This window comes from Podarcis pityusensis (assembly GCF_964106645.2).
Source record: "Podarcis pityusensis genome assembly, chromosome: 6".
Lineage (NCBI taxonomy): Eukaryota > Metazoa > Chordata > Lepidosauria > Squamata > Lacertidae > Podarcis > Podarcis pityusensis.
In genome coordinates, this window is record NC_138030.1 from 21,410,286 (window position 1) to 21,432,336 (window position 22,051).

The following is a 22,051-nucleotide window of genomic DNA, read 5'->3' on the forward strand; positions in this document are numbered from 1 at the left end:
AAAGGAAGTTCTGTTTGTGAAGAATTGCATCTCTGCCCACCACAACCCCCCAGGAATATTCAAGCTATTAAAAGAGCAGGAATGATTGAGAGGCAGGGACATGGCTTTGTGCTCTGCCGTCCCAGGGTGGCAAAAGTTTTTAAAATACGTTTTGACATGAGGACAACTTGACCTTGCTATAGTGGATTAAGAGCAGGTTTCTCAGAAATACAGTCGTACTTTGGAAGTCGAACAGAATTCGTTCCGGAAGTCTGTTTGACTTCCGAAACATTCGGAAACTGAAGGAAGCTCCTGCAGCCAATCGGAAGCCATGGAAGCCCCGGTTGGCTTCCAAAAATAGTTCGCAAACCGGATCAGTCATTTCCAGGTTTGCGGTGTTCGGGAGCCAAAATGTTCAAGAACTATGCTGTTCGAAAACCAAGGTATGACTTTATCAGAAATGTCTCTTGCCTGTGTTTCTAACCAACCTGGTCCCTCCAGATGTTTTGAACTAGAATCCCATTTCCTGGCTTTTCTTGTTTTTTTAAACCACAGTTTCCCATGACATCCACACTGGGAAACTGGTTTAAGTGATCCATATGAACCAGGGTTGCAGACCAGGATCAGGGCAGCTCCTTCAAGCATTGCCCTCATCAGACTCAATCTTCTCTCTCCAGAAAAAAGAGGCGTTAGGGGCTAATGTTAAAGAAAGACCACTTTCCTAGGGTGATGCTACCAGTGGTGTAGCCCACCTTTGCTTGGTGCAAAACCCAGATGTGAGTCACATACCAAAAGTACTGACTTTGGGACAGGGAACCTGTGGCCCTCCATATGCTGCTGGACTACATCTCCCATCATCCCTCATCCTTGGCTATGCTGGCTGGGGCTGATGGAGTTGGCATACTCCAGTACATTTCTAGAATATGTGTGTTGGTTCTACTGTCATCTTTTCACTGTAGAGTCTTCTCTTCTATAGAATGTTTTTGTTTTTCTCCCCAATTGCTTATGGTGCTGCTGCCATTCTGGGAACCAGAGATAAAAATGAGGCAAGGATAAGGCAGACAACATAGATAGGTTGCCTTAGAAACCCTTCTTTAAAACAATATCCCTTCATGGAAGCAAGACACCAAGGTGACAGGCTCCTTGCGAATATTCCTCTGCTCTGTGACCAATGGATTTTCACCCAATCTCATAGCTCATTCATTTATCAAAAAACCACTGTAGGCTTCCCAAAGGACTTTTTCACTAGGGCTTGGAATTGTGATCTTATGAGCCTTCTTGTGTGCTTCGATCAGAAATCTCTGCGCAAAGAACTTGGGATGAGCTCTCATCAATGTGTATGTTGCAGTGCATATGTCCTATCTAAATATTTGTTAGCTTTGCAGATGTGAATGCTGAAGCGGTTTAAAATCTACGGATAAAGCATTGTCATCACCCTGTCCAAGCAGAGGATACCAGTGCACAAGTTGGAAATCATGAGCATAGAGGGAGTGGGGGAGAAATCTGGATTTTATGCGGACCTCCCTCATGCACACTTCTGGTATCAATACATTGAAACGAAATGCAGATAAGCTTGACAATTTGCACTTCTCTGAATTTCAGGATGCAGTTCTCCTACCAAAGAAATACATTGGAAAATGTGTACATTAGAGGGCGAAATGTGTACAAGAAGGCAGGGTGAAAAATAACATATAAAGTATATATTAGAGAAAATTGTGTGCAAAAATGCATGCATTAGGGGAAATGGCATATAAAAATGTGTATATTCAGAGAAATGTTCACACACACAAGAAGTGTACAATTTTTTTCTGCAGACCTTTTAGGAGAAACTCAAAACTGAGGCAGAAATTGGGTGAACTTCACTTAAGGGGTGGCATCACCACTGAATGTGAAGGATCCGTGGGGATTCGTTCATTTATTTTTCATTTGTTTATTTGTATCATTAATAGAGAAGCTTTTCCCCAAGGCTGACTGCAGTGCAGGAGGAACTTTTACTGTAAGAAGGTTGGTAGGTGCTTGTTTATTATTACAATTCTTTATATTCCCCTTTCAAGATACAGATCCTTCCAAGGCAACATGCAGTTAGCATCATGTAGTTAGGCCCTAACCTGGGTGTTGTTGGTGTAACATGGAATCACCTAAATAAAATCTTTCAGAAGACGAATAGGATTGTTTCATATGGTACTGGGATGCAAGGTGGTGTTGTTGTTGTTTAGTCATTTAGTCATGTCCAACTCTTTGTGACCCATGGACCAGAGCACGCCAGGCACTCCTGTCTTCCACTGCCTCCCGCAGTTTGGTCAAACTCATGTTTGTAGCTTCGAGAACACTATCCAACCATCTCGTCCTCTGTCGACCCCTTCTCCTTGTGCCCTCCATCTTTCCCAACATCAGGGTCTTTCCCAGGGAGTCTTCTCTTCTCATGAGGTGGGATGCAAGTTAAGTTTATATAATACAATATCTCTTTCCATCTTATATAGATGACATCCCCTTTTCTATTTTGCCTTCCTGTTCTGTTGACTTTCCTTTACATCCTAGTAATTTCTTAATTCATATTACATTACATTGTGCATTGACAAAATGTTACCTTTATTTTTCTTATTAAAAAATTAAAATAAAAAATATTTGGTGATATGGAGATATGATGGGAGATTGGTTGTTTCAAGACCAGGGAATGTGACTCAAACCCTCTGATGGAAGCTGAAGGTTAAATTTTGCCTGTCAGAGTGTGCAAAGAGTTGAATAACTGAGGTATGAATTTAGCCCCGAAGCATAAGAATAGTTGGAGGTAAGGCACACCTGCTTTAAATGTCATTTTCTGTGAGTGTCTTCTGGGGGAAGCCATGACTGTTAAAGCAGTCAGTATTTTGCAGGAGGGATTAAAATACTGGAACTTTGGACTTGTGCAATCAAAGTGGATGAATATGCTCCCTTAAAGTGCAAGAAATCCACTTTAAGGGGGAAAACGACTCTTTTGCTGTTAGGGAAGTGATGGGGAAATGCATTGAAAAGTGTGGAATGCAGCATGTCATATAACCACACCGTAAACAAATCAGAACAAATGCTAAATAAAGACTAAACAATCTCAAACATCATGTAAGCTTTGGTCACATCCACACTATATATGTTAAAGCACTCTTACACTGTGCTTTAACATCCATGGCTTTCCCCTAAAGAATATTGGGAACTGTAGTTTGTTAAGGGTTCTGCCGTCACATGATGGTTAAAATGGCAGAAGTGCTTTAAATGGTCTGGATGTAACCTGAGTGCAAGCAAATCTGTGATGGCCTGGGAATCGGATTCAGAGGCTGAACCTGAGGAATCCCAGCCTGCACAGGAGTCCTCACCTCCAGGACCGGCTGAGCCGGCGCTGGGGCTTGAATCTCAAGGGCCCTCACCTGTGCCGGATTCTCAGGAGCAGACACCAGCTGAATCTGCTCTGGCTCTGGAGATGATCGAGGACCCATTGCCTGCAGGTGCTCCACTCTCAGCCCCGTCAGGAGAAGGTGAGGTTGCCTCTGGGTCCAGTAACCCTCCAGCCTCTCCTGAGCTGCAGAGGCGGAGGGAACTAAGTTCTCGCAGGAGTGCTCGCCTCCAGGCAAGGAGAGGTGAGTCACCTGTGGAACGGGGGCCACCCTATGCCTCAGAGGAGATAAAAGCCAGCCAGCCCAGTCTCAGGTTGCAGGAGCAACATTGTTGGTAACCGGTTCCTGCCGGCACCCTGTCCTGCTCGTCTGCCAGAGTTCCTGACCTCACCCGACTCCTTGCCTTGGACCCCGCTTCAGCCTTGACCGACAGCCCCCATATCACACCCTCGACCTCGGACTGGACTCGGACCACGCCGCATGGTAACCCCCCGGGACCAGCAGAAAATCAGGGTGAATGCCGAATCAGCAGACCATCTGGAGGAGCCACGTAATGGCCTCTCATTTCCAGCAGGGACCCCCGCAGCACAAATAATGAGGCTACTTAGGACTAGCAGCTGTCTTGGGCAAGATCTACCTTCTACCAAAGAGGCGTTATTTTATAGCTTCTCTATACTCTGTTGCAGCTGGTATTTCTGGCCTGGAATCTCTTCAAGGCATTAACCATGGAATCTTATCCTTGTCATATCATCTCACAGCAATCAGATGTGTCAGTGGGTTGGAGTCTCCCATGTTCCTTCACCAGCCACTGCGGTTCATATCTCTTCCTTGTTTTCCGCCTGAAGTCTTCTCTCCAGTCATAGAAGGCTGCAAGTACATGAACCCACTTTTTATGCTCTTGAATGAGGCAGCCGGGTGTCTCTGCCACCCCTTCATTACTCACTTACTCAAAAGCCCTTGACTGAAATTGCTACTTTGCTTTCCATTCAAGTCCTCCTCTTGCTTGAAGTTACCCTATAGCCAACCTTGAGCTGGCCTGACAAGATTTATTGATCATTCCTGTTGGTTTAAAATCTGCTCAGGTTACTCCAGCTACAAATTGGCGTACATAGAAATGCATTTATTTATTTCATCTATATCCCCCCCCCCCAATGTTCCTCCAAGATTTTGCGATTGCTTGGACAGAGTTGTTCCGCCTGGCCTTTGGCTTGGAGTCAATTTGATTCCCTCCCCCTCTTTCTTTTTCCTTTCTCCTCCTGTCCTCCTGTGATGAGGCTGCATTTTAATGTTTTAATGTTGTATTTTAATCTTGCTTTTTAAGTTGCATTTCAATCAACTTGTTTTTTATTGGTTGTTAGCCGCCCTGAGCCTGGTCTTGGCTGGGGAGAGGTGGGGTATAAAGATTTCTTTAAAAATTATTATTATTATTATTATTATTATTATTATTATCACCACCACCACCACCATCATCATCATCAATGGGAATCAGATAATCATTCCCTCTATTTCCTATGTTCAGTTTGCAGGTTCCGTTGGTTATGTAGCCAAAACAACCAAACACACACACACACACACACACACACACACACACTATAGGGAGGCCTGAGGAAAACCCCAAGTTAGAAGAAATACAAAATAACAACTTTAGTGATTCCGTGCCCCAGACTTGCAATCCCCTGAGGACTGATCACGTTCACTTGCTGTTGAGCCCCCCCCCCCCGCCCCGAAAACTGAAGAGGAGACTAGAATAGAGTGGTGGAATTCTGAACAAGGGAGCATACCATACTGCAACACTTTGTTGCAGGTCTGCCTTGTTGTGAGATATGACGGGATGGTTAAACCCTCCTGCTGATGGAGGCTGATGAAGGGCCTCTGCAGAGAGCAGAGAATACAGCCAATTTGGATTTTGGCTCTGCAGCCTAGGAATCCCTAGATCTCAGCCTTCCTTCAATAGGCTGCTGGCATTCTACCTGCACAATTGTTACTGTAGGTGCTTTATTGATCGTTTGAGTTTTCTTTAGGTCAAGGAAAGGAGGGGCAGGGTAGGATGCCCTGACCCTCCTTGCCCTGCTGCCGAACTTGCCTTGATGCTTGGTCCGCTGGGGCTCCTTGTAGCGAATGGGGTGGGCTCCACTCGCTAGGATGCGCCACATTTTTATGCCTGGCTAGTTACTGCAACGAGGACAGGAGGTGTGGTTCAAATCCAGCCACCCCCCTGGGAAGAGGGAGTGGACAATGGGTGTTTATTAAATGGGGAGTGGACAATAGCAGCTGAGTCAAGTGGCGGTTGGTTCCTTAGGGCAGGGTTTCCCAAACTCGGGTCTCCAGCTGTTTTTACGTTACAACTCCCACCATCCCTAGCTAGCAAGACCCAGTAGTCAGGGACGATGGGAATTGTAGTCCAAGAACAGCTGGAAGATTTTGTTTGTTAAATCTTCCAGCTGTTCTTGGTAACAAACTTAGAGGTTGAAGGAAAAAACATTCAGAATCCTGTGGACATTAGAAAGTGTTTCCAGAGATACTTCAAAAAATTATACACCCAAGGGCCGCAAGACGAAGTTGAGATTAAACAATTTTTGGCAAAAAATGGACTATCCAAACTGTCACAAGAAAATAGGACAATCCTGAATTCTAAAATAACACGACAGGAGATTGAACAAGCCATTCAGAACATGCAACTGGGCAAATCTCCAGGGCCAGATGGGCTGACCTCCAAGTATTATAAGACATTAAAAGACTACTTGATACAACCTTTGATGGAGGTCAGCAATGAAATTTTGGAGGGAAAGAGGGCACCGGAGTCGTGGAAGGAAGCGCTTATCACATTAATACCAAAGACGGAAGCTGAAAAGACACAACTTAAGAACTATCGTCCCATCTCCCTTTTAAATGTGGATTACAAAATATTTGCAGACATTTTGGCAAGTAGACTTAAAAAAGTTTTAAATGAAGTAATCCATAAGGACTAGACAGGCTTTCTCCCAGGTAGACATTTGTTTGCTAATACAAGGAACATTATTGACATTTTGGAACTTTTGCAAACAGATATAAATACAAAAGCAGTTTTAATTTTTATAGACGCGGAGAAGGCCTTTGACAACATCTCCTGGAAATTTATGATGGGAAACTTAAAAGAGATGGGAGTGGGACGGGGTTTTGAGAATGGGATTGAGGCGATATATTCAGAGCAGAAAGCTAAACTGATAGTTAATAATGTGGTTACAGAAGAGTTTAAAATTGAAAAAGGAACACGACAAGGTTGCCCTATCTCCCCTTTGTTATTCATTTCGGTCCTGGAAGTGCTATTGAATATGATTAGAGGGGACCGGTTGGTGGAAGGAATTCAGGTCGGACAGAAACAATATAAACTAAAAGCTTTTGCAGATGACCTGGTTTTGACCTTGCAGGAGCCAGAGTCTAGTACGAAAAGAGTATTACAACTGATTAATGATTTTGGTCGGGTGGCAGGATTTAAATTAAATAAACAGAAAACCAAGGTTTTGGGGAAAAATTTGACAGATACAGAGTCAGAACGGTTTCAGAAAGAGACAGAACTTAATGTGGTTAAAAAAGTAAAATACCTAGGGGTAAACATAACAGCAAAAAATCTAAGTCTTTTTAAGGATAATTATGAAAAATGCTGGGCAGAAATTAAGAGAGACTTAGATAGTTGGTCAAAATTGAAACTTTCTTTGTTGGGCCGAATTGCTGCTATCAAGATGAATGTATTGCCAAAGATGTTGTTTTTGTTTCAAACACTTCAGGTTTTGGACAAGACGGAGTGCTTTCAGAAGTGGCAGAGAGATATTTCTAAGTTTGTCTGGCAGGGCAAAAAGCCCAGAATTAAGTTTAAGATATTAACTGATGCGAAAGAAAGAGGGGGCTTTGCCCTGCCAGATTTAAAGTTGTATTATGAGGCCGCAGCGTTCTGCTGGCTAAAAGACTGGCTACTTCTTGAAGACACTGACGTGTTGGATTTGGAAGGGTTTAACAATGCTTTTGGATGGCATGCATATTTATGGTATGACAAGGTTAAAGCAAATAAGGCCTTTAAGAACCATATTGTCAGAAAATCACTGTTTAATGTCTGGACAAAATATAAAGACTTGCTGGAAAATAAAACTCCAAGGTGGCTTTCACCTTTGGAAGCTAAGGCCCGAAAAAGACCCAATATGGAGGCTAAATGGCCTAAATATTGGGAAATATTAGAAAAAGATGGAGACAATTGGAAATTGCAGAGTTTGGAGAAAATGAAGGATAAAGTGCGAGACTGGTTACATTACGCTCAGATTAAAGAAGTTTTTAAAAATGACAAGAAATTAGGGTTCCAGGTGGAGAAATCGAAACTAGAAACAGAATTGTTAGAACCAAAGACTAAGGTACTTTCAAGGATGTATAACTTGCTGTTAAAATGGAACACACAAGATGAAATGGTTAAATCGGCTATGATAAGGTGGGCACAGGACATTGGGTATAATATTATGTTCGAGGACTGGGAAAGGTTGTGGAGTACTGGATTGAAATTTACTGCATGCAATGTTTTGAAAGAAAATGTAATGAAAATGATATATAGATGGTATATGACCCCAGTCAAACTTGCAAAAATTTACCACCTGTCTGATAATAAGTGTTGGAAATGTAAAGAGTGTGAAGGAACATTTTTCCACCTCTGGTGGACTTGCCCTAAAGTGAAGGCGTTCTGGGAAATGATTTATAATGAACTGAAAAAGGTATTTAAATATACCTTCACTAAGAAACCAGAGGCCTTTCTTTTGGGTACTGTCGGCCAAGGGGTGGTAAAGAAGGACCGGACATTTTTTATGTATGCAACAACAGCAGCAAGGATACTACTTGCAAAGCACTGGAAAGCTCAAGATCTACCCACACTGGAAGAATGGCAGATGCAACTGATAGACTACATGGAACTGGCTGAGATGACCGGCAGAATTCGTGACCTGGGAGAAGAGAAGATGGAGGAGGATTGGAAGAAATTTAAGAATTATTTACAAAAGCATTGTAATTTGAGTGAATGTTAAGCAGGATGCTAGATCATAAATAATGGAGCACCACTAACCTAGATGATTTAAGATAATAAGTGAGACTGAGAAAATATAAACTTTATTGAGAATTATAAGATTATAAAGACATAAATGAGATATAAGAATGCAAATAAGATAATAAATTGCTGGTAAAAAGTTATAATGATGAAAATGGGAGCAGGAGATGTGAGGAAGTCCAAAGAAAAATGTGAAATTAGGTTAAGTTTTGTTACACTGTTCATTATGTTCACTTTTATTGTAAACCCCAATAAATATTTTTCAAAAAAAAAAAAAAAGAACAGCTGGAAGAGACCCAAGTTTGCGAAACCCTGTCTTAGCGGATAGACCTTCCAACCTTCCTTCTTTGTGGTCCAGTTCGCACACTATCAGTAATATTACTGAAAAGGACTGACTAGATCTTACTTTATTTTTGTTTTATGTACTGGCAACAATACAATTTTTAACGTTCCAGTTACCCTGCAGGTACTTTGCACTCTACCTTCCATACTAGGCTAGATTTTAGCTGGTTTTAATCTGTACTGGCAGCTGGAACTTTTAGCTGAATCTTTTTTCCGGCAACGACAGCCTAACCTTTATAACTGAGGGGGAAAGAGCGTGTGGGGTGGGTGTGCTTTTAAAGAAGGCTAAACTTGCCCTCCCCTGCTAGGGTAGCACTGAACAGTAGCTTTCCTACAGACTTCCAACCCCTAGAATATAGTTCCCGAGTTTTACGTTTTTACATAATTTTGCTTCAAGCACACAGTGACCTTCCTATGCCCTTATTTACCTGACCTTTTAAAATAATTAAATAAATAAATGTGCCTTTCTTACCCTCTCCTCATACATTTGTTTTACCTCACATTTACACTTTCTCAGCTGGGGCCAAGGCACTTTGTCACCATGAAACAGATCTCACACATTCTGACTTAAGTTCTCACTAGTATGTTATTATTTGCAATTTATATAACAACCTGACACACAAATCAGTTGAACCCCATATCTCTTGGGACATGATTCCATCTTATTGATTTCGACGGGAGAGATTTTATTCTGTATTCAAACGGTCCTATTGAAAGCTACGGTACTGAAAACGACTTAACTTTGACGGGGCTGCACCTAGATTTGTGGCTTGCGGTTTCTGTGGAACAAGACTCGTTAACATGTAACTTAAAATGCATAATATCAGAGATGTACCGTTTCTAACAGCCACCGATCTAAAAATTTACAGTGGGTAACGTGAGCAAAAGAAAACATTTTATTATTGCACATAATCCAGCAGAACAACTGATGAAAACTCCTGGACGATATTATACAAATTGCCATACACTTTTTTATTTTTTAAAAAAACTTGTGATTAAGGTGTGTTGTTGGTGGTGACAACATTTTCCGTTTTTGTAAGACCTGAAAAATTAAACAACAGACACCTACTTTTGAAGGCATGCAAACTTGAGGTAAACCTGTTCTTGCTCGCGCTGGGAAACAAAAAACCGAGCAGGCTTGTGCATACATTTGTTCTGATCCATCGGTTCTTTGAGGATGCCAGCACTATGCTGCACACATGCAGCTCCCCTACCAACGAGACCTTTCCACTCACTTTAAAAGAGAGGACAGCTTACGAATGCATGTACACAGAGTCCCTTCCATTGAAACAAATGAAAAGTCTCCATCATTTGTGTACCTGAGCTCACACGGGGCTCTGGATTTGAGGCATGATGTTTGTGCATTTTAAAAGTTTGTCGCGCTCAAGCTCATCTTTGGAACAACGAGGGCTAGGAAATTGCCATTTTAAAAACACGGAAGGCTGTGGGTCTCGGGACTCTAGAAAGATACAGCAGGGAATATGAAAGTGCTTGGGAGCTACATTATCAAACATAACCCGTTTGTGCTCTACTGAATTGCTTATCATTACTTCTTGGAGGTAGTCCTGTGGCTACCTGTATGTAAACACAGCAGTTACTACAGGTTGTAGGGACCAAGGGATAACCATGTTTGCACAAGCCCTCCGGATCTACATACAACACATATTGTTAGGATCCAAAGAACTACCCAAACAGTTCTGTACACTAAACTGCAGTCATGACGTGCTGAATGGCAAACTGCACATGAGAGTGATGAGTTTCAAATGCAGCTTGGGATTTGGCATGGAGTTTCAGGTGTTCAAATGAATTAAAAAACAAACAAACCCCACAGTGGATGCACACAAGCTTTTGGGCACGTCTAAAGAAGCCCTCTCGATCCCAGTTCATATATTTATAAATGCCACATAAAGCAAATCTACCTACTTTCCCCATCACATTGTAAGGAACAAAGCACAAGAATGAGACAGCAGAACATCATATTTGTATGAAGCGGGGTTTATGAGGTGGGGGTAGGGTTGGCAACAATCTCTGCCTTTTTCAAAAGGACCAGATTTTGTGCTTCATGATAAATAAAGGCCACTGAGGTCTCTCAAAGAAAATAACATACATAGTTATAAAGCAGTTTGCCTACTGAAATTGGACATCTGGCGGCTAAGGAGCCAGGAAACAGGCTGTCACATTTCAAAAGCAAATAACAGCCTATTTGTTACAAACACCTTTAGAAGAGAAAAAGTAATCATAAAACCCAAGGCTGGCTAAATTGTTATCACCCCATGTTCTGCGGATGTTCCTCAAACACGGCTAAGCATTTTGCTGAAGCCTCTTCCAACACATGGGCTGCTGGGCAGAGATAATGTATCCCTCTTCCTCCAATTTACAATATAATTTGATTAAAGTAGAAAAAGCAAGTGGGAAAGGCACAAAATGTCATCACTCCTGCTTCCCAATTTCATTTTCAGCAACTTATGAATTCTAAGTAATCTGATCTGAAAAAAATACTACCCTGGTGTCTACCTGCTGCCTGTCTATGGCACCATATTTATAAGGCTTTCAATGCTTGGCATTTGCAACTGGAGTCTTTCTTTTTAAACCCAACAATTTTCAAGTTCCTTTTTTCCACTTTCTCATTTTAACCAGCTTCTGCTGCACCAAGGAGTGTCAGCAAACATACAAGTTCACAGTCAGTTTTAAATAAGGCACATTTAAAAGCTTTTGAAATTGAATCAAAGTCTATGCTTTGGGAGGGGAGGAAAAACATTCAAACACATTTAGGGCTTATTCATGCATAACATTTTTTAGGGTTCTGCATATGCCAGGTCATATGTGCATCTGAATACCCAGAGAAAAACATAATGTACAAAGTGAATCTCATGGCTGGTCTAACTTCTGGGGAATAGGCAACTTCCAATGACAAGAGTATGCCGACAAGGCACTGCTTAACTGAGCACTGACTTCATGTACCAGTACTTTGCGAACCACATTCAAAATGTAGCCCTTAGTGAGGTTTCTTAAACTCTAAAAAAGATTCACTCTATCTAATTCCTACTTGGCAGAACTGCAGAGGATTCACTTCTAGGGACTGCTTATAAGACTACATTGAAGCATCCTTACACTGAAATCCATGGGTGTTTTCATTTTTTCCACTGTGGATTCACTTGGATCCTAATGTGGATCCACTACTCAAGGAAATGGCTTTTGCCTGCTCTAAAATCTGGACTTCTACACAGACTTTTTTCAGAGTTATGCAGCAGCGGGGAGCATAGCCTAACCTTTCCTAACGCTGGATTCATAACAATCTTGGTTTGGGTGGGAGAAGTTAAATCAACAGCTATAACAATTATTCCTGGCTGCTACATAGCTTAGAAACATGGTGTTCTTCAGGAGATTTATAACGACGAGTCTTCCAATGAAGCCTGGAATTTTCATGGTGGAATTTGAAGGAGAGGATGCCTTGTTTGTGTTTCCACAATTACAGATGAATCCTTGTTTCTTCAAACTGCAGTACAACAGTATCAGCACAGTTGTGAAACTTTAAGGCAATTCTCATTCACAACAAAAGGAAGAATGAGGAGGGGGATGCAACAGTCAAGGTTTCCTCCTGCTGGGCAGAAGAGATCGTCTATAGTTGGGGGCCTAGCCTAACAAGCTCTTCAGAAGCCTTCTATGGAAGTTCATGACCACAATGCCAACACTGGGTTCTAAGCTCCTCCCTCTTTAGATGGTTCTGAATGGATGGTGTTATACCTCTGGCAAGGCATAGATGTCAGCAGAAACTTCTGTAAGAATAGAAATCAGCGAGAAAGAAAACAGGGAGTAGCAATGGTAACAGAAAATATAATTATTGGTTTAAGTTAATGTTTAAGATGGTCACACTCCAAAAAGCTTTCAACAAGAGGTGTCAGGATAAAGGAATTATTTAACAAGGAATTAGAGGCCTTCACCCAGCAAAAAGTCATGGCTGAAGTATTGCAATTCATTTTATGTAGGGTTGCACTTGAAAATGAAGCTACAGCTAGAATGCAGCCACTGGCTATTGAGCAGAACAACAAAATGGGATCATGGAACAGCAATCCTGAAAGTGCTTCACTGACTGCCTGTAAGCTACCTGGCCCAATTCACGGTCCTAATGCTACTATTTAAAGTCCGAGATGGTTTGGGTCTCATGTATTTACAAGAGTTTGTGTATATGAATGTGGTTCTGTAAGGAAGCTTTTGCAGCTTCTTGTTATTTTTTTATTCAAGATCTGAGACGTGTGCGTGTGTGTGTGTGTGTTTGTTTGTGTGACAGGGAGGGGGGGGACATGGAGAGAGGGTAGATAGATATCCTGTTGTGACCCTGTATGCAAATTTTCTTGGGACCAACCCCTCACTGAACTGCTTCTAAATAAACATGCACAGAACTGGATGCTCTCTTCTTCTTCACAAAACAGGAAACAATAGTTGTGCACTGATGTGTAGCCAGATAACCCGGTTGTCCTTTTACAAAAAGGTTCCAAAGCAAAGTTTTCATTTTCCAAAATGTCAAAACAATAGGGCACTCTGAGCCATTTCATTTGTCCCCCTTACCTTGTCTTAGCATCTCATCATGTCAGAAAATGGACAAATAAGATGGAGAGGCCAACGTTCAATAGGATGACCATGCAAATGATGATTGTGTTAGGTCCCTAAGGAAAAAACAACAACAAGAGTATAATGTTATCTACCGTGATTTAGAAGACACAGATGAAAACTTCCTCACTTGTGAAAGCAAAAATAGTTCTGTCAAGGGCTTTTATGCATTACAGCCACCACTGTCAGAAGCAATTCGTAGAGCAGTGGTGGGAACCTGTGTCTCGCCAGACGTGGTTGGACTACAACTCCCATAATTCTTGTCCACTGACCATGCTGGCTGAAGCTGATGGGAGCTTCACAGGTTAGCCACCCTTGTCCTGCAGTAAGTACTAATGAAATCAATAGGGTTAGGGTTATTTGCTTTCATTCCATCATCACCGCACCTAAACATTTGTGCAGGTCAGTTTCATGCCATCATATTTGGGGTAATGTTCATTTTGATGCCTGGAGCAAGCTGTGCTAAATCTTCATTTTGGGAGAAGCTACACATGTTGCATACCTGCCTTTCCTGCAGCTGTTAAAGGCACTGGAGCCCTGTGCACGGAAAAGATGGTAACCAAATTTGTCTTCTGCAAATATACCACCTGAGTCATTTTTCTAGACTGTAGAGTGACAGCAGGAATGTTAACCCCTTTTGTGCTGGCTCTGCTCCGGTGAATTCAGCATTAGCCTGTTTTTTAAAAAAGCAGGTGAATGCTGCACTCATATGAACTTCGGGGGAAATCACTTCTAAGTATACAGGCAGAAACTCAGGCTGGAAGATGTTTTTCCCACCATGGATATAGCCATACCTGTTCAATTTCTGCATGTCAGACACAGAAGCACGGCTAAAAGAAAAAGTGGGGAATTCTAACCCGGCACTCCAATACACCAGCTGCTCTCAACCTGATGCCTTCCAGATATTGTTGGACTCTAAACAGCCCCAGCCAGCAAGCCCAATAGTTAGGGATGGTTGGAACTGTAACATCTGGAGGGCACCAGGCTGGGAAGTTTGCAATATAGCTTTATTGGGAGCACCCAGCAGGGCTTACTTCCAAGTAACCATGCATTGGATTGGGCTGTTTGGGATTAATAGCTCTGTTCTTGAAGGTAATATTTGCTGGCTTCTCTATCAGAATGATGTATTATCACTATATGAAATGATTAATTACACTGATGAGGTGTGATTGTGAATAGAATCATATGCATTTTTTATTCAGAAGCAAGTTCCAAGATGCTCACTTACTCTTCTGTGGGGGTGAATAGGTTTGCTGCCTTGAAGCGCTCTGCCTACCATTCACTCTGCCTATGCTACCCCTGAGTTCACCAATCATCAGCTACCCTCTGTACTACCAGCCCCAATGAGCACCAGCTGCCATTGATGCCAATCCTGTTCTACAATTAGGAACACTCACCCTAGCAGTAAGTCAACAAAGTTAACATTTTCAGCAAACCACAACATGTATTTTAACATGGCTGTGATACTGGAAATATAGATAGCACATAATATATTGTGTGATTCTCTCTCTCTCTCTCTCTCTCTCTGTGTGTGTGTGTGTGTGTGTGTATGTAGAGAGAGAGAGAGAAATCTTCTGAACCACAGAGCAAACTTTACAGCTAGAAGATTGCTCTAGCTATTTTTTATTTTTATTGTTTGGCAGGAGGTGGAAAAGGGATAGGTGATATACACACACAAAAAACACCCCAAACTGTTACACCTGAGTAAATCCTAACTGTATCTGGTAGTATTTATTGACCTGACTTTAAAATGTCAATTCACAGTACCTTACAGCCCCATCTGATGGAATGGAACACATAACAATTCACACAGTACTGCAGTTTTGAAAATAAGTTTTCACATCTAGACAGCAGTCCAAATCAGGTGCACGCATGTCGTGCACTTATGTACCCACCTCGGTTTTTGTACATGAAAGCAATGTGGCACAAATGACAGCAGGGAAGCAAACAAGAAATTGAAAAGGAGATTCAGATTATTATTTGCTTCTTTCCCTCCCCTATCCAGCCCCCAATGGAAAAAAAAAACACTCCCCTCTCCTTTATAAAGACCATGTAGCAGCACCTCTTCATGCTCTTCCACCTCTTTCGTTGCTGCCTCTGGTGAAGCAACTTTCTTCACCACAGCCTTGGGGTCAGTTTTGGCGACCACCTTCGTTTCAGTTTTCCGTTCAGGCTTGCCTTCAGCTGCAGCTTCGGCTTTCTCTTCTGCTTTGGGTTCTGGTGGCGGGTGTTGCTTGAGATCCTGCTTAGGTTCTGCTCTGAGTGCTTTTTTTTCTTCATGAGCTGCTTCATGCTGAGAGACAGGTGTACCTCCCCTCTTTTGCGGCTCCGGTTTGTGCTCAATGGCCTTCACATCAGCTTTGGGCTCTGGGGAACTTGGCTTGGCAGGCAACTTGGAGTCAGGGAATGATTCTTCCTCAAAGTCCACTGGGGGAGTAACTGGGGAGGTCCTCACAGCATAGCTGTGATAGCCCTGAAATAATGCAACGTCGCCTTCCTGATGTATCCTCTGAAGGGGTTTGATCTCCATCTGGTCAGCAGCAACCCTCACATGGCTAGGGTGGCTGGGGCTCCGGGAAGCAGGCCTACTACCACCTGCTGCCTTCTCTGCAGGTGCTAGCAAAGCTTTAGAAGGTGTGTTGGGCCTACTTCCCGTGCCGCTGCCATCCTTGCCGTGATCTCCATTCCAGCTCCCAGGGCTTTTCTGAGAACCTTGCTTCGCTCGTTTGACCTCAGGTGGTGTTCCAGCTGGTGAAGGTGTTCGAGCGGGACTTTCTTTGGGCTTGGTGGAATCTTGCTCCTCAACCTGAGGGCTCTCTGGAGGTGGTGGTGGAGGTGGCTGTTCCACAGGTGGTGGCTCTTCAGTATTCTCTATATTCTCTTCATTCTCCATGAGCTCCTGGAGCAGTCGCCTCTTCAAGTATTCAGGACCTAGAAAAGGCAAAAAGAGATTTTTAAACATCGCCAAGAGACAGTCAACCAGCATGAAATTCCAGTGGAATTAGGAAGCATAAGGCAGAAACAAAACCACCGGGGAAGGACCAAGGTTGCTTCATCACAGTCTCATCACCTCATAGAGGAAAGAGAAGATAATCAGTTAAGGAAAAAGAAAGGGCCAATTCATCAGTAACCCCATAGCTGTGCTGAATAGGGGGGAGAAAGGAGGCAGACCTTGCAAGCAGGAAGCTTTTAATTAAAAGTGAAGTAGTACTTAAAAGCCTTAGTAATGCTTTGTTGCTGGGCAGGCAGGTGCTACATTCACATTTTATCAGAAACTAGGTCTAATAAACAATGGAAAACAACACAGAAAGCACTAGAATGCAACAATTTGGCAATGACATTGACTGAAGGGGCAACTCCAGAAAAAAGTATTAGCAACCTACAATTTAAGATCACATTACGAACACCAAGGCAATCTTGGGCATAGATTTTGGAACTTGCACATAAAAGATATAAATTCAATCCTAACTCAGAACTAGTGGAGCTATCACAAGTGATCCTAAGAGCACTTTGTATGCCTTAGTATATACCTTCTGACTGTTATCCATCTGGTAATAAAAGCAGATCAACCCATTTTCAGAATGTAAGTGCATTGTGATTAATATGGATTTATCATTTGATTTGATGCCTTGATTTCAAGTTGCTTTCTTTTTCTTCAAAGATGAACAATGGTCTCTCTAAAACTTTAATTATTATTTGGTTTGAGGCCAAACTATTAATTACTGATGGGAGATCTGTGATTTCGATCTCCCAATGTTATATTTTTGTTAATGAAATGTAGCTGAGGGAAGGCTGCCAGTTTCCCCACAGCCATGGTGGAGAAGGGTGTGAGTTAACCCTTCCTCTCATAACAGTTCTCTGATTTAAGTAGCCCCCCCCTTTCATAGTCTGCTACTGGACTGGGAAACTGTCACAGAGACAGGAATGGGTGAATCTGTCAATTTCTATTTTTCCCAGTTTCTCAACTTTTCTGATCTTCAGTTCTCCACAGTTCCACATTAGTTTGCACGTTTATTTTATTGAGTCTTCATGAAAATTCATCAGCAAATTTCTCCTAATAAACACATCTTTGTACACAATTCTGCAGCATGTACACATTTTCCAAAACAATATGAGAACAGAAACAGACATCCTTCTAAATTAAAATTTATCTGAATTTTTCAATGCAAGTAATATGTACAAAAATTGCATATACTAGGGTAAAGTATGCATATAAATGCATGTATTAATAAAGGTTAACATACACAAATGCATTGTATTATAAGAAACTGCTTGCTGAAATGTGTCCATTAGTCAAAACATGCATACAAACATATGTTTATTGGGAAAAGTTTGCACTTAAATACTTGAGAACTTTTAGGACCATTTTTTAAAAAAAGTTGCTGCATAAAATTGCAGCTGGAAAAATGAACAACTGTGAGAACCAACACTGACAGATCCCTTTGCCTCTACTCCCAACAGCATACTGAGGAAAAGCAACGGTCCTGAAGCCCATAAAACATTTTGATTGGCCAAATCTTTGTACATCTACCTATACAATGATATATTTCACTGAAAAGGGCTGGTTGAGAGAAGTGCAGCGGTTTCTCTTTGGTGTGAAGAGAGCTGTCAGATGTGTGCATTGCTCACTAATAAGGTCACCCACCCGTGACACTAAGATCCTACTGAACACACTTGAGCAGTTGACCCGCCTCCATTAAACAAGGTGACTTCTGGATTCACATTTCATTCTGTCCTCATCTGACTGGGTTGTGTCATCGTCTCCTAGCAGCACTGCCATCGGCTGCATTATTGTTTACATATTGGTAAGCCTTAGCTCAGTGCAGAAACTAAACAGCAAATCTCCCCCCACGCCCCCGTCTCTCACACGAACGTGCTTATGAACCGAAACAGAGCAACCGGCCTTAATTAGGTCCCAAATATTTGTGGGCAAAACTGAGCCAGGAAGCTCCTAGTCTACATTAAGGTCAGAGCACTGTCACACACAACACTTAAATCAGTCGACAATGCCAATGTAAAATATGCAATGGCTGAAGTGCTAATTTGATTTCTTTTGCACAATCTGTCCTGTGTTGACAGCATTTACACATGGCACATCACCTCAGAGAGGGTCAAAGGCACATTTCAGTATGTTGTGCAAAAGCTGAAGTCTTTGGGGTTGTAGTGGAATATAATCTTTGCACTTCATATAGTTTCCAGCTATGTCCAGGACTGAGGAGTACCTCATATAATATAGAATGGAACAGAATGGAACGGAATTCTGCATCCAGGCAATGTAAATTATGCATAAAAAAAATAAGTACCGTATTTTTCGCTCTATAGGAGGCACCCGACCATAGGACTCACCTTGTTTTAGAGGGGGAGAACAAGAGAAAAAAAAATCTCCCCCTCTCTGCGCAGCGCCCCTTCAGTGAAGCGGCAGGAGAAATGGAGCCCCTTCTTCTTGTTCTCCCCCTCTAAAATAAGGTGTGTTCAGTGCGTTCAGGGTGCCGTTCAGTTGCCTTCAGTGAAGGCAACCCGAAGCCTCTGGAGTGCAGCGGGAGCTCCCGCTGCGCTCTGAAGGCTTCAGGCGGCTACCTTGGAAGCCCGGCTTTCCCCTGCCAGCCCCCTGCGCGCAGCCTTCCCGCTGATCCTCGAGCTTGTGAGGCTGGCGGGGGAAGCCTGGGTCCCCCCCCCCAGCCCCAGGGACCACACATTCGCTCCATAAGACGCACAGACATTTCCCCTTAGATTTTAAGAGGGAAAAAGTGCGTCTTATGGAGCAAAAAATACGGTATTCTGTAACCCAGAAGTGGGGAACCTTTTTTTCTTTTTCTTTTGAAGGCCACATTCCAGTAAGGGGAATAACCAAAGCAAAAATGGGCTGGGCTGCCCTTTTTATCTCTCTCTTTATGCTCCCCCTATCCTCGTTTTTCTGTCCTTGCCACCTGCATGAAATTAGTTGAAGGGCTACATAAATTTATGCTGACTGCTACATGAATGAATATGGGGAAGCATAATTAGCAGGAGGAATACTTCTCCCTCTAGAATTTCACTTCCATTGCAGTAGTGAAATTAACACAGGGAAAAGTTTCAAAATCAGTCAGGAAGAATTCATCACTAGTTACCTGCAAAACCTCAGTCCATATGGCAAGTTCTTCTTGACCCATCTTGAAAATGTCTTCCCCTATCTTATTTTGCTAGTTTGTTAAGAAGATAGCTATACTCATGCAATGTATGAACGGATTGCTTTTAGACACAGACTGTGCATGGACAAATATAATGATACTTGGAATACATTTAGAGAAATTGTAATGACTTGTATACTCACTGGAATAATAGTGGTACTTATTTATCTATATATCATATTGCATTACAGTCTCAAAGCACTTTTCGCTTTCTTCCACCCCCCCCCATTCTTTCTCTTTATTTGTTCACTGAAAAAAAATCAATAAAAAAGGACAGCTATATGTACATATCTGCGAGAGAAACAGTGCCATTGAACACAAGGGACTGACATTTGACTTGCATAGATTAAACACTGGTAGTTTCTGTGCATATTAACTCAGAAGTAAGCCAGCTGTGTTCAGAGGGTTTCCTGCCTCTCTAGTTAGTGGGTTTAACATTGGGGGTAACTTCCTGCATGGAGTTACCCCCAGGTAATGCAGCAGAACTTACTTTCTAGCAAACATATATAAGATTGAATCGTAATTGTATTTGATATAGTACTCTGGTGGGAACACTTATCAATTATTTGACTGGAAGCTGTGCACCCCGCCTCTCCAGCACGGAAGATCATGTGCCACACCATTCACGGTTTTTTTACAGGAAGAACAGTGACCAAGGCAACTTCCAGACCAGTTGTTGGCTGAGGATTCATGTTGATATGTTTGCACAAAGGCCTAAGAGCCGCTCTTGGAGCATAGATGGCCACAAGGTTGAGCAGGTCTCTTGTTTCAAATACCTGGGGGTAGTTTTTCACTCTACCAGCAGTAGGAAAGCCCATGGGAAACATGTTGCTGAAAACAAGAGGTGGCCACTATATACCTGCAGCACTCAAATGGGTGGGGTATAAATAATAAATTATTATTATTATTATTATTTGAAGCCAAACCAATAGCACAACTTCTCTATGGTGCCCAGGTGGGCCCCTTCTCTAATTTTGGCCCCCTAGAACTTGTACAATCCAAATTCCTAAGATCAGCTCTTCAAGTCCCAAAATGTGTCTCTAATGCCACCCTGAGACTAGAGACAGGTTTCATAAAAGTGGAGGCTAGAGTGTGGGTGACCATACTCAACTACTGGCTCAGACGATCTTTATTTCCCCTTGGTCTTGCCCCACTAACTATGAACGATGATTTTCAATACACATGGAAACAGACTGTGGTAACTAAAATCTCAACCTTGGGCTTCTGTCCAAGTTTTCTACTCAGAATGGGATACGAACAACCCAAAGCTCTCATAAAACGATGTGTTACAGATACTGAGCTCTAGTTGGATCTAGCCAGGACCCCAACTTTTATTGCCAATGAATCTTCCAGGTACTCTGCCTCCCCTATGACATATCTAGCTAAACTTGAAGTCCCTAAGCACCAGAGGGCCTTTACCTTGGCTTGATGTCATGCCCTCCCCTTGGCTGTCCTTGAAGGCCGATTGCTTATCTGGAGAGGCAATACTCCTGTGACTCTGGACAAACAGAAAGAACAGAGCATGTGCTTCTCCAGTGTCTTTACTATAGAGAGATTCATACTAGCCTCATCTTACCATCACTGCATGGTACCCAGGGCGCACAGGATAATTCTATACCCCCCTGCTGCTTTTAGATATCAATCCTGCTACAACATGCAACATTGCCTGATTCTGCACAGCAGCATTCTCAAAATTTGACAGATTATGACCTGTGCAACAAACTAAATATAATGAGCACTTATATTAGAGTGCTCTGTAGGCCGATTGCTATAGTCTTATATATACTGTGGTAGCTCCGGTTGCGCACAGGATCCATTCTGGAGCTCCAGTCAGATCCCGAGGTGTGCGTATCCAGAGGTGCAGTTTCTGCACATGCGGCGAAACCTGGAAAAATACTTCTGGGTTTGCCGTGCATGTATCCCAAAGGATACATAAACAGAGGTGAACATAAGTAAAGGTACAACTGTACTAACCTTTTACGCTGTTTCATTCTTGACTAATGTTCCTAATACTTCTTTTGGACTTTCTTAGCTTTTTTTGGATTCTTATAGACTTTTATGTATATAGTCTGTTTTTACTCCTTTTAGTTTGTTTTTTATATAAAAAGGTGGGGGTTTTTTTCTTCCCTAGATTTTAAATGATTGTACCCCTCCTTCCTTATGCTGTGTATGGCCATAAAAAAGATTTGGGGGGAGGGGAAATGTTTGCCCAAAGTTTGCCAAAAGGTTCTATGATGTCATTGTGAACACTAAACCTGACATGCTTGTGTGGAGGTTATACAACATTGCCAGCTAGTGGTTGTCATCTACAGTTTTCAGTGCAATTTTCTGCTATTTTACTTATCAGACTTTCTAAGGTTAGAAAAGTGACAGGGCGATTGCGCTAGAAAGTGCAGGATAATGGTCAATTTATGTCTGGAATTGCCTGAGGACTGATGTGTGTGGCTATTACTTCTCAGGAAGGCTACATGTATCCCTATAGATTATATACAATATAATGCAGATAAATCATCCAAACAAACCATGAGCAGTAA

The 22,051-nt window shown here is 42.2% G+C and overlaps 1 protein-coding gene across 4 annotated transcripts in view; it reads right to left on the reverse strand.

The window, feature by feature from the left end:
- Positions 1 to 10,721: 10,721 nt before the first annotated feature.
- JPH2 (junctophilin 2) overlaps positions 10,722 to 22,051 on the reverse strand; it is a 68,103-nt gene continuing 56,773 nt past the window's right edge. For 2 of the 4 annotated variants that reach the window (XM_081011138.1, XM_081011140.1), the window contains exons 4-6: positions 15,381 to 16,281; positions 13,309 to 13,404; positions 10,722 to 12,518 (exon numbers count right to left, since the gene is read on the reverse strand). In XM_081011138.1, coding sequence (XP_080867264.1) covers positions 13,326 to 13,404; positions 15,381 to 16,281 — 980 coding nt within the window. In that variant the 3' untranslated portion in view covers positions 10,722 to 12,518; positions 13,309 to 13,325. Of the gene's footprint in view, positions 12,519 to 13,308; positions 13,407 to 15,380; positions 16,282 to 22,051 lie in introns of those variants that run through there. The other 2 variants (XM_081011139.1, XM_081011141.1) reach the window with 2 other exon arrangements.